A 13,990-nucleotide genomic window follows, 5' to 3' on the forward strand; every position below is an offset into this window, starting at 1 on the left:
GCCGACAGGACACGGTCTCTCTGCGAGATCTGGCGCCCGCTGGCAACACACACACTGCCCCGACACCAATCACCCAACTCCCCCCTTCCTGCCACCGCCGCACCCCGCGACCGCCCCCTTCCCAGGAGGATCAGTCCTCCTCCCAGGCCCGACCAGGAATAAAGCCCAAGCTGAAACCGTAAGGCTCCCGGAGAAGACAACACCAGAACAAGCACCACCACCACCGGTGCCGAGGCGATCGACACGGACGACCAGACCGCCCGACCGACTCGTGGCGTCGATCTAACAGTATAATGTGGACTTTTAATGAGAACATTTTGTCTTTTCCTGACAATTGCTGTAAATAGTTGAAAAAAAAACCTTGTACATACTGTTATATTGAAAGTTTTCCTCCCAGGACGAGCCTTGTAAACCCTTACCACCACGCGAAGCATCACCCCGCCGGGTTCATTTTTAACAAGGGGTGAATTTGGTAGTATGCATTAGGGGTCATGTGGGACTGTGAAGCCATGATGTCATTGGCTGACAGATCCCGGGTCCTGGTTGGACGTTGACCTCTTGCTCCGCCCTGAAGGCGGAGTATAAGTACCTGGAGCCCTCCCCCGTAGGTAGTCTACTACTGAACTGCGGGGGAAACAGTCACGCTAAATAAAGCCTCATCGACTTCACTCTATTCGTCTCTCGGAGTCTTTGTGTGCTACACACAGGCTGTGGGTATTGCTGGCTGGTCCAACGTTTGTTGTCCACCCAATTGATCTTGATAAGATGGTAGTGGTCTCTGGTTTTAATTGCAAATGTAGCTCCAATATACTAATAGTGCAGCTTTTGTTCTTTCATCAGGACAATCTGTTGACCAAGCTGTAAGTGATGCAATTGATCAGATAAATGCAGAATCTACACTTGATAGCCTTGTTGCTGTGAGCAGCTATGAACAAACACGGGTTCATCACATCAAGTGGCATGATTTTCTACCTTCTATTTTCTCAATTCGTGAAATTAAACCTTTCAATACTGTAGATATTTTAACATTTTCTGTTGATATCAAAACATTTCAAATCTTTAGCCAGTGAGAATGAATTTTTAGGAATGCAGGAATTAGGAACAGAAGTAGGCAATTCAGCCCCTCGAGCCTGCTCTGCCATTCAGTCAGATCATGGCTGATCTCGTCCTCGTGCCAAATCTATCTCCCTGCCTGTTCCCCATATCTCTTTAACCTGTTTATCAGAAATTAAACATTTATTCTCATAATTCAGCTGATGCGGTCCATGGTCAAGAATCAAGGTGTGCTGACAACACAAAAGTAGAGTTTGATGTGGGGGAAGTGAGGTTATTTTAAGAATGGGTAATGTTTTCTAAATTGACAAATTAGTAAATGTTGACAGACATGTGGATGCCCCTGTGCACAAACTGCAGAAAGATAACATCAGGTATGGTGAGTGTTAGCGGGAGAGAATCTCGAAGAAATCAACTCCACGCTCAGGGCTGGTCCTCGCATCAAACCATTTATTTTGCCGGGGGAGGGACATGGTGTCTGTTAAATTCCCAGACTGTGTCTCCACTGAACAAAGGAAAACATCCATTCTTATACATTTTTCTAAACTGCTACACAGCCCACTTTGGCTGGACCTTGTCCAATAATATTGATGATAGATTGCATACATTAGTTATATATACAATTACATTTGACATTATGTAAAAGTGGGTTGGTACCTTGCCAGCCCCGAACTTCATGAAGAAGTCACTCATGCTAACTGTTAAAGTTATTTTCTCTTCCTACATGTGGAGACCTTGAGCCAGCAAGGATGAACAATGCTCCTTGTCCTGTGGAGCTGTTATCACTTGCTGGTGAAAAACTCCCTCGATTTCCCCCATGTCTGTTTCCCATTCAATGCTTTAATATCAATCATCCTTGTCTCTCTATCTCTGCGGTCTGTAATTAAATGTTATTCATACGAGTTTGCAACTTAACCCAGCTAATGGTTCTTCAGGAATGTGGCTAATTCAGCTAAAAGCCATTTTGTGTCTTTAGTATTGTCAACTCAGCTAACAGCCATTTGTCTGTCCTTTCTGATATTTGTAATTATTAGGTTATAAAATCACATGCATTGTTTAGACACTATCCATTCTTACAAATTGCCTCGTTATACAGGCATCTAAGCCAGTAGGTACCTTTTTTGTCTAAAAACCTTATTTTGTAGCCAGTTAAAATGGCTAACTCCCGATTTAGAATGGCTAACTCCCGATTTAAAATGGCGAATGGCAAAGGCTGATGGGAAAGTCAGCCAACAGGACACAAACAAGCAGCTGCGGATTGAGTGTGTATTTACCTCTGGAAAGGCCAGACAAGATCGATACCAGCAACCATCAGCATAACAAAACACCAGCCATCTGCATATTAATGATCAATCCCCGGGAACAATGAGAAACATTTAGACACACAAAGCCAAACCAGACTCTTAGGCACCAGCAGAAGCCTCCACAATGGGAGGTGAACGACCACCTCAAGACCGCCCATCAATCAGGGAACCGCTCCAGCATTGGAGAAAATCGAACCAAGTGATTGGGACAAAGTCCAATCACTTGGAACTAGGTACGGCGTCCGCCCCGAAAGGCGGGAAGCCCCTGGGGACTATAAGAATCAAGCCCAAGTTCAAATCGCCCCTCTGCTTCTCTTCTTGACTGGGTCACTCAGCAACGCGAACCAACCTTACTTCAACGCTCGCTACGAGATAGGCGCTCCTAGCTACCAATCTGTACCAACTTCAAATCCCGCAGGCTCAGAACCCGAACGAAAGGTCATTCGTTTCCCTGACCTGGTGGGCCAGTTCCGAGTTAAGTTTTGGCCTGTTAGTTGTAGAAGTAGCTTAGACGTAGAATTTATGCATGAGTAGTGATTACTGTTATAATAAATGTGCTTTGCTTTAAATCTGACTAAGCGGTGTAGTGGATTATTGATCATTACTCGGACTTGAACCATGTGGCGGTATCAGAAAGATACCTGGCGACTCAAGACCAAAGGTGATAAAACAGAGCAATTAAACTAAGGCAAAAGTTAGCAACATTTACTAAATCTGGCTTGCAATGCTGAATGTTATGACCACGATGGGGGGGGGGGGGGGGGGGTTGTGTATTAGACTCTACTCTACAGGCTGTAGCATTTAATTTATTATCCAAAATGGCCAATTGTTGACCTCCATAACTAATATCCAGAATAAGAAAGACTTTAACCTGACTTCTTTCAATGGACTCTGAATGATTTTATTAAAACAAAAATTAATTCTATAAACTGCAAGAACTGGCTAACATCATGTAATCTGGCAGTATAAGTGCCCATGTATTGAATTCCCCAGAACATATAATTAGTTGAGGTGGGTTATAAACATTGAACCATGGAATGTTGGATCAGAGTAGGCCATTGGCTATTTAAGCCTACTCTGACAAATCAGTATAATCACCACCTCTGCAGAGGCACAGGGCAAAAGAGTGACATCATAGGGAACATTGTAAGGAACTGTTATGTGCATTACCTGGTATAATTTACATTGTAATTAAGGGTAACCAGGAGAAACATTTTGCAGATTAGAAAGACAAAAAAAAGCTGAAAATTTAAAGAGATGCAGGGTCGGGTGATGTGATGTTGCACCTGCATGATGTGGGAGCTGGTGGACCTCATTGTGGTTCCCAGTGACCCCATCTGTAACAGGTGTTGGGTGCTGAGGAACTCCGGCTCAGATTTGATGAGCTGGAGTCTGAGCTTCGGACACTGACACATCAGGGAGAAGAATTACATGGATGCTGTGTTTCAGGGGGCAGTCATACTCCGTGTGGATGAGTGCGGAACCGTCAGGAGGATGAGCAAACTGACCACAGCATCGTGGTATAGGGAGCCTTCCAAATAGGGGGAGAGAAAATAAATGTCATAATCAGAAATTAGGGACCTAGACACTGTTCTGTGACCAGGATCTAGTCCTGAATGTTCTTGCCTACCTAGTGATCAGGTTTGGGATATCTCATCTGGGCTGCAGCAGAACTTCGAGTGGGAGGGTGAAGATCTAGTTGTCGTGGTCCACATTGGTACCAACGACCTGGGTGGGGTAGAACAAGGATAGAGATTCTGCTGAAAATGAGCAGCTAGGAGCTAAATTTAAAAGTTTGCAATCTCTGGATTACTACCTGAGCCACGAGCTAATTAACACAGGGCCAATAAGATTAAAGAGGTAAATAATAATCTTTTAGTGTTAGAAGTAGGCTTACATTAACACTCCAATGAAGTTACTGTGAAAATCCCCAACGTCGTCACACTACTGCCTGTTTGGGTACACTGAAGGCGAATTGAGAATGTCCAATTTGACAATCAAAACACGTCCTTCACGACTTGTGGGAGGAAACTGGAGCACCCGGAGGAAGCTCTTGCTGTCACTGGGAGTGACAAATCCCAAATTTCTTTACCCGTCAGTCTGGCCTCAATAAAAGTCGAGATGGATTTGCAGGTACAGCATTAGTTATTTTATTTGACTTGCAAGTCTTTCTCAATTCACAGCGGTACAAAGCACATCTTGCTTTGTACACCTCCAGAATCAAGTGAGTCTGTAGGACAAAGAGATCTCTACTAATAACACAAATGGCATCAAGTTTCACATACACGATTCCCATAGATCATCCTATACCCATCCTGACCTGGCCATACATCCTAATTGGCTCACTTCCAATCCCTTCCTCTGGCCCCCTATTACCCAGCATCCTTTTCCCCTCCGTAGCTGGACACACCTCCTCCTTGTTTTGCCATGTGGTCTGAAATCCTTTGTCTGTGAACTCACCAGAATGAGACTGGCCTATCTCTACATTACAGTAACTAATATCTCTAAAGTAACTATTTTATATCACATTCGTCAGGAGAACATGCAAAGCAACACTGCTAACCACCATGCTACCGTGTTGCCCCATGAATAGCTCAAAAGTTGGTGTGGAAGAAATGGGTTCAAATTCATGGGACATTGGTTCCTGTAACTGGGGAAGGAGGGCGCTGTTCCATGAGACAGTCTTCATCTGAATTATACTGGGACAAGAATTCCGGTGAATTGCATAACCTAAGGCTGTAAATTATTTTGTTTTCAGAACACTTAATAAATAAGAGTATATGTCAACACCAGACTAGGAGTGTTGTACCTAAATGTGCGCCGTATACAAAACAAGGTAAATGAGCTTGTTTTGCACATTGAAATTGGGGGGTACGGTGTTGTCGGCATCAGACATTGCTGCAAGGGGATCAGTGCTGGGATCCAATATCTTTTCGAAAGGATTGGTAGAGGGGGCAGGCTTGCATTGTTAGTAAGGAATGAAGTTGAAGCGATTATAGGGTCAGCAGGCATAGAATCTGTGTGAGTAGAGTTGAGGAGTCGCTGATGGGCCTTAAGGACTCGCTGATGGGCCTTGTGTAAGGCCCCCTAGTAGCAGTCAGGAATTGGGGTAGAAAATACATCCGGAAATAGAAAAGACATCTAAAAGGGAATATTACAATAATCATGGGGTGACTTCAATATGCAGATGAACTGGGAAAATTTAGGTTGGCAGAGAATCCGAAGAAAAGGAATTGGTGAATGTCTGAGATGTTTTTTGGGGTTTTTTTTTTGACTTAGCTTGTGACAAAGCCTACTAGGGAACAGGCATTTCTTGATTTGGTGATGTGTAATGAGGTAGACTTGAGGTGAAGGAATCCCTGGGGGTTAGTGACCACCTTATGATGGGATTTATCCTGCAGTTTGAGGGGGAGCAGCTGGAATCCAATGTAATGTACAATTGAATAAAGGTAACTACGAAGACATGGAGTTGGCCATAGTTGATTGGAAGGGAGCCTAGCAGAGAAGACAGTGGAACAGCAATGGCAGGAGTTATTCGGGAGGCACAACAGAAATTCATCCCACGGAGGAGGAAACCTGTTAAGGGGAGGATGAGGTAACCATGGCTGACATGGGAAGTCAGACACCATAAGATGGTGAGGATTAGTGGGAAGCCTTTAAAAGCAAGCAGGGGACAACTAAAAAAGCAATGGGAGGGAGAGGATGAAATAAGGAATGTAAGCTAGCTCTTAACATAAGATGGCAAGAGGTTTTTTCCAGAACTTTTGAGTCAGGGAGCAGAAGGGAGTGCAGTGCCCATCACTAAGGAGAAGGTGCTGAGGAAACTGAAGGTGGGCAAATCATCTGGACTGGATGGACTACATCCCAGATAAAGGAGATAGCTGAGGAAATTGTGAGGCATTGGTGGTGAATTTTCAGGAATGACTGGATTCGGGGAGGGTTCCAGGAAAATGGCGAATGACCCCTGTTTTAAGAAGGGAGGGAGGCAGAAGACTGGAAATGATCATCCAGTTGGCCTGACTTCGGTTGTTGGAAGATGTTAGTCTATAGAATAAGATTGCGGAGTACTTGGAATTGCATGTTAAAATAGGACTGAGTCCACATGAGTTTCATCAAGGGAAGGTCATACCTGACAAATTGTTAGAATTTTTTGAGGAGAGAAGAGGTAACCATTAATTTAGACAAAGTAGAGTCATGGACATAACCTATTTGGATTTCCAAAAGGCCTTTTGACAACAGGCTATTCATAAGGCTCACCTTCTCTACCTTGCCCCTTGCCTGAGGTGTGGTGATCCTTGGGTTAAACCACCACCAGTCAGCTTCCTCCCGCCTCCCTCAAAAGGGGAAAGTAGCCCACAGTCATCTGGGATTATGGCGACTTTGCATTTTACATATAAGAGGCTTCTAAGATAAGATGTGGAGATGCCGGCGTTGGACTGGGGTGAGCACAATACGAAGTCTTACAACACCAGGTTAAAGTCCAACAGGTTTGTTTCGATATCACTAGCTTTCGGAGCGCTGCTCCTCCCTCAGGTGAATGAAGAGGTCTGTTCCAGAAACACATATATAGACAAATTCAAAGATGCCAAACAATGCTAGGAATGCGAGCATTAGCAGGTGATTAAATCTTTACAGATCCAGAGATGGGGTAACCCCAGGTTAAAGAGGTGTGAATTGTGTCAAGCCAGGACTGTTGGTAGGATTTTGCAGGCCAGATGGTGGGGGATGAATGTAATGTGACATGAATCCCAGGTCCCGGTTGAGGCCGCACTCATGTGTGCGGAACTTGGCTATAAGTTTCTGCTCGGCGATTCTGCGTTGTCGCGGGTCCTGAAGGCTGCCTTGGAGAACGCTTACCCGGAGATCAGAGGCTGAATGCCCTTGACTGCTGAAGTGTTCCCCGACTGGAAGGGAACATTCCTGCCTGGTGATTGTTGCGCGATGTCCGTTCATTCGTTGTCGCAGCGTCTGCATGGTCTCGCCAATGTACCACGCTTCGGGACATCCTTTCCTTGGTTAACAAGTTGCAGGAAAGGATGTCCCGAAGCGTGGTACATTGGCGAGACCATGCAGACGCTGCGACAACGAATGAACGGACATCGCGCAACAATCACCAGGCAGGAATGTTCCCTTCCATTCGGGGAACACTTCAGCAGTCAAGGACATTCAGCCTCTGATCTCCGGGTAAGCGTTCTCCAAGGCGGCCTTCAGGACCCGCGACAACGCAGAATCGCCGAGCAGAAACTTATAGCCAAGTTCCGCACACATGAGTGCGGCCTCAACCGGGACCTGGGATTCATGTCACATTACATTCATCCCCCACCATCTGGCCTGCAAAATCCTACCAACAGTCCTGGCTTGAGACAATTCACACCTCTTTAACCTGGGGTTACCCCATCTCTGGATCTGTAAAGATTTAATCACCTGCTAATGCTCACATTCCTAGCATTGTTTGGCATCTTTGAATTTGTCTATATATGTGTTTCTGGAACAGACCTCTTCATTCACCTGAGGAAGGAGCAGCGCTCCGAAAGCTAGTGACATCGAAACAAACCTGTTGGACTTTAACCTGGTGTTCTAAGATAAGAGCCAATGGTGTTTAAGGGCAAGGTACTGGCAAGGATACAGGATTGGCTCACCGGCAGAAGTCAGAGCGTGGGGATAAAAGGGTCTCTTTCAGGATGGCAGCTGGTGACTCATGGTGTGACTCATGGTGTGCCTCGGGGGTCTGTGCTGGGACCACAGCTATTCATGATATACATCAACGACCTGTAAGCAGGAACTGGGGGCAGTTGCTCCATTGCAAATGGATACAAAGATATGTAGAGAGCCAGGTAGTGTTGAGAAGCTGCAGAAGGACTTGGACAGGCTAGGAGAGTGGGCAAATGAAATACAATGTGGAAAAGTGAGGTTATGCACTTTGGTAGGAAGAGTAGAGGCATGGGCTATTTTCTAAATAGAGAGTGGGTGGGATCAGGAGGAAAGGCTTCAGAAATCAGAAGCACAAAGGGACTGAGGTTCAATTGGCAGTTAGGAAGGCAAATGTGGGGAGGCTGGGGCATAGTGGTATTGTCACTGGACTAGTAAACTAGAGACCCAGAGTAATGCTGGGTATTACTCAGCATTATCGAATCCCACCACTGCAGATGGTGAAATTTGAATTGAATTAAATTTAATGATGACCATGAAACGATTGTTGTAAAAACCCATCTGGTTCACTGGGAAGGAAATCTGCCATCCTTGCCTGGTCTGGCCTACATGTGACTCCAGACCCACAACAATGTGGTTGACTCCTAATTGCCCCCTCAAGGGCAATTGGGGATGGGCAATAAATGCTGGCACAGCCTGCAATGCCCACGTCCCATGCACAATTAAAAAAAAAAATGCAATGTTAGCATTCATTTCGGGAGGGCTAGAATACAAGAGCAGGGATGTACTGCTGAGGCTGTATAAGGCTCTAGTCAGGCCCCATTTGTAGTATTTTGTGAGCAGGTTTGGCCCCGTATCTATGGAAGGATGTGAGCCTTGGAGAGTATCCAGAGGAGGTTAACAAGTTGATCCTCTTGTCATATGAGGAGCGTTTGACGACTCTGGGTCTGTACTCAGTTTAGACTTGCAGAATACTGAGAGGCCTAGATAGAATGGACATGGAGAGGGTGTTTCCATTTGTAGGAGAAACTAAAACCTCTGGGCACAACATCTGACTGAAGGGACCCTCCTTAGATCAGGAGGAATTTATTCTGTTGAACTCCCTGCCACAGAAGGCTGTGGAGGCCAAATCACTGAGTATCTTTAAGAATGAACAGATGGGTTCTTGATTAATAAGAGAATCGGGGGGGGGGGGGGGGGGGGGGGGTTATCGAGAGAAGGCAGGAGAATCAGCCACGATTGAAAGCCAGAGTAGACTCAAATGGGCCGAATGACCTAATTGTGCTCTGCTATCTTATGGATCATCCTCTATCTTAACACTGCACTTTCCCCATACCCTGTGATGCTTTTTTAGTCGAGAAATCTATTTCCTTCTTAAATATATTCATTTATTTGGCCTTCAGGGTGGCAGTGGTTAGCACTGCTGCCTCACAATGCCACAGCCTTGGGCGACATTCTGTACTTTCTTTCCCCGTGTCTGGGTTTCCTCTGGGTGCTCATGTTTCCTCCCCCAGCCCAAAGATTTTTTAAAATTAGAGTACCAAATTAAGGGACAATTTAGCGTGGCCAAGCCACCTACGCTGGACATCTTTTTGGGTTGTGGGGGCGAAACCCACGCAAACATGGAGGGTGTTCAAACGAGCCGGGATCGCACCTGGGACCTCGGTGCCTTGAGGCAGCAGGGCTAACCACTGTGCCACCGTGCTGCCCTACCACAGCCCAAAGATGTGCAGATAGGTGGGTTGGCCATGCTAAATTGCCCTTTAGTGTCCATTGATGTGCAAGTTAGGGTGTTCTTTCGGAAGGTCGGTGCAGACTCGAATGGTCTCCTCCTCCTGCACTGTAGCAATTCTGATTCTTCTGTGGTAGAGAATTCCACAAGTTCACCACCATCTGAATGAAACATTCCTGATCTTGGTCCTGAATGCCCTGTACCATATCCTGCAACGGAGACCCCCACCCCCCAGCCAGGGGAAACTACATCCCTGTCATAATTTTACGCATTTTAATTAGATCCCCCCCCCCCCCCCCCCCCCACCCCCCCCCCCCCACCCCCTCATTCTTCTAAATGCCAGTGAGTACCCAATCTCTCCTCATGACAATCCTGCCATCCAAGGAATTAGTCTGGTCAACCTTTGCTGCATTCACTTTGGTGAAGGGGAACAAAATTGCACTGTTTGTTATTTCCCTTATTTAATCATTTATCCAACCTTCCCACCTATTGTTTACATTGTCTTGGAGAGGAAAAATAATTACAAGTGAGCATTAAGTATACTTTTGCTATTTCACCTGTTGATTTTTCTTTGCCTCTACAAAATCTTTCATACAATAGTAAATCAGAATTTGTCATTGGCTGAATGGTTTGTTTATGTGACCATCAATTCACTCGGAGACATGCGGAGAAGTAAACCGTGGTTTTAATCAGCTTAGAACTGTGCCTGCCTGCGACAGGTACAATACTGAAGGCGGCCCCGCAGGTCAGCTGCTCTTATACTTCCTCTAAAGGGGTGGAGCCATGGGCGGAGCCCGTACATGCCCCAATATATCCCCCTGTGGGTGAAGCCACACAATGGCTCATAGGTGGAGCCCACAGGGTTAATAACATAACATAACATAATACAGTGCACTGGTGAATTATCAGTAATTATACATTCATCACATTTGTCAGCCTGGTCTTTACCACATAGTACAGAGAGAGAGCTTGGGAGTCCTTCATTATTTCTCTTTGAATTTGATTGTAATGGTGGAAGCTGCTATCTCTGAGGAACATACCATTCACTGCGAGCATCAGTTTTAAAAAGCTGTCCGCCAGGTGAGCATGAGACAGATGAAAGAAGTTGACCTCAATTCTAAATTGTTTTTTTTATTGATAACTGAAGAGCCTACAATTCCCTCTACAATCATTTTATCTGTGCTCCCACTGATGACTGTGAACATCTCATATCATTTCTGTCTAATGTTCCTAATGTTAAAATACATTGCTTAAACACTTATCATTGTCTATTCCTTATTATGTTTTGCCAGGTTACGCTTACAAACAATGGCCTGCAGGTCACGTTAAAATTGAATGTACAGGAAACTATTTGCTCGAAAGAAATTGAGAACTTTTACTTCAAATTGTGCAGTTAAACCCACAAATCCTGTGTTTCATTTATGGAGAATATACTCTCTGGTTTAAATGTCTGGTAAATGCATGCTTTTAGGTTCTCCCAAAAACTTTCAATGTGTGGTCTTTGATGCAGTGCGATTCCTGCTGGGTGTGCCAGTGCAATCCAGGTCACAATCCCCCCACACTTAGATTTTTGGGGGGTGAAGAGTGAGTGGGTGCTCCTGGCATTAATCCCCCCACACTTGGAATTTTTTGGGGGCGAGAGAATTTTGGGGGGGGGCGAGAGAGGAGTGAGTGGGTGCTCCTGGCATGTTGGGACGGGCTGCTGGCAGGGCGGAATCCCACAGCAGGTGTTCACTGATGGCAACTAGATAGATTAGAATGGGAGTGAGTATTTGTCCCCACCGGGCTATGGGTTACAAATACCTGGACCGAATGATAGATACAAATGAAATTTGTAAACATACAGGTACGAAAACAAGATCGAAAAAACTATTGGGGGCGATTCTCCGAGCGCCGGGCCAGAGAATCACCTCAACCATGCCCCGACGCCGGCGCGCAATTCTCTGAGGTGCGGGGAATCGGTGCCATTTGCGCCTGCGGGAACGCTCGGGGGTTGGGGGGGGGCTCCTTCACCGGGGGGGGGGGGGGGGGGCGGTCTCCGATGGGGTCTGGCCCGCGATCGGGGCCCACCAGTCGGCGGGCCGGCCTCTTTTCCCCCCCCCCCCGGGGCCTATTTCCCGCCGCAGCCGGCCCCTGAACACCGACCCCATGTTGGGTCGGGGCCGACGTGCGTAAGAAGCTCCCATTTGGCGCCGCGTAAGGAGGCTGGAGCGGCATGAACCGCTCCAGCGCTGTGCTGGCCCCCTGTGGGGGCCAGAATAGGTCGTGCCCAGGCCCTGTTTGCGCCGTCGTGAAACATGACGGCATTCACAACGGCGCGAACACTTGGCCTCAATATCGGAGAATCGCCCCCTCTATATTAATAGAGAGAAATGGGCTAGAAAGAGCAGAAAATGCTGTTGTTGCGCCATTTTATATTGAAATATCTCCTCTCCATTTTGTCACCCAAATGAAATGAATGAATGGTCGATTTTCTATTCCCAATGGGATTGAAATGTTAGCCAGGATACTGATTTTTAAACTTGTTGTTTTTCAGATAATAGCATGGGATCCTTCACCTTCTTAGCATTAGAAATGAATAACTTGCAGTGTGAGAAGTCTTCATGGACAATGTCGCAGTTCTTAAGTGTCAGCGAATATAATATGCCCTCAAGAGCATTTTTTTTTTTGGATAGCCAAATGCATCAGAGTACATTTTGTAATGTTTGTGTCACTGTAGAAAAAGTTTCAGACATTTAAGTAATTCCCATGGGAGAGGTTAATCACAATTTACTTTTTCACAATATCGGGAATGGCACAGTTGTTTACCATCACTGAAAGCTAATTTTGCAAAGAATGTGCTTCGTAAAAGTTATTGCAGCTGGCTTATTCCTGCCATGTTTTATTTCCATAGATTGCTGACACATGTACATGTATGGTCACTTATGAAAACTGTGCTCAACAAGGTTGAGATTACTGGCTGTCTCAAGCTAATGCCACCAATGGAAAGCTGGCTGGTGCCTTTGGCAGCTTGGGTCAGAACAGCACAGAATCTGGATCAAGTCAATCCTAAACAGCAAGGAGGCAAGATCTCAATATTTACTTTGACTGCAGTATTGTCTGATTCTCCCGGTGGAAGGAGGATGGCATTTCCATGGGAAACTAGCTTTCTCCATGATTTTATCTCGACAGTGAACGTTTTTGCTCTGATCTTATTTCCATATGGAAGCCCAAACTACAGGCCGATTTTGGCTTCCAGGTAGACGTTTGAGATCAGATAAATCTGATTCAGGTGGGAGAAGGTCTGATCACTGGTTCCAGGGTTCTTTGCATGATGGGAAGTCTTTTATTATTATTTTTTTATTCTCCTTATTTTCCACACGCCATCAAATACACAACAAAAAATAACCAACAACAACAAATACAGTATCAATCCCCCAACCAGCATCCTCTTCAAATACAAACCCACACATCATCCATACATTCCAAACAAAACAAAGACCAGAGAATCAATCATCTAAACCACGCACTCAACCGCCCCCTCCCCAATGTTGAATATCGTGTTTATCAAGATAAACAATGCCCATGAATTGTAGAACCCTTCCATCCTCCCTCTCAGCTCAAACTTGACCTTCTCAGCACCATAAATTCCAGCAGGTCCCCCTGCCAAGCTGAGGTACAGGGTGGGGAAGTTGACCTCCACCCCAGCAGGACCCACCTGAGCAATCGGCAAGGCAAAAACAACAACCTGGGCTGGTCCAACACCCTGAAAATGGCTTCTAGGGGCCCTGGTTCCAAACCACGGTAGCACAAGTGGATTGCACTGTGGCTTCACAGCGCCAGGGTCCCAGGTTCGATTCCCCACTGGGTCACTGTCTGTGCGGAGTTTGCACGTTCTCCCCGTGTCTGCGTGGGTTTCCTCCGGGTCCTCCGGTTTCCTCCCACAGTCCAAAGACATGCAGGTTAGGTGGATTGGCCATAATAAATTGCCCGTAGTGTCCAAAAAGGTTAGGAGGGGTTATTGGGTTATGGGGATAGGTTGGAAGTGAGGGCTTAATGTGGGTCGGTGCAGACTCGATGGGCCGAATGGCCTCCTTCTGCACTGTATGTTCTATGTAATTAAACTATGTAATTAAAAAACCCGCATCTACCACCCTCAAGATGACCTCCCTCCCTCCAATACCCCTCCAGCTTCCGGCAAGCCCAAACATGTGAACATTGTTTGCGGGGCACCTCTCACAGCACTCTCATACATCCTTCACCCCTCGAGAGT

General features: G+C 46.0%; 1 protein-coding gene across 1 annotated transcript in view; it reads right to left on the minus strand.

Moving 5' to 3' along the window:
* Positions 1-1,151: 1,151 nt before the first annotated feature.
* Positions 1,152-13,990, minus strand: part of LOC140407032 (uncharacterized) — a 64,240-nt gene continuing 51,401 nt past the window's right edge. The window contains 1 exon segment of the mRNA XM_072494815.1: positions 1,152-1,214. Within this exon segment, the coding sequence (XP_072350916.1) occupies positions 1,152-1,214 (63 nt within the window).

The sequence above is a fragment of the Scyliorhinus torazame genome, chromosome 2 (assembly GCF_047496885.1).
Source record: "Scyliorhinus torazame isolate Kashiwa2021f chromosome 2, sScyTor2.1, whole genome shotgun sequence".
Classification (NCBI taxonomy): Eukaryota; Metazoa; Chordata; class Chondrichthyes; order Carcharhiniformes; family Scyliorhinidae; genus Scyliorhinus; species Scyliorhinus torazame.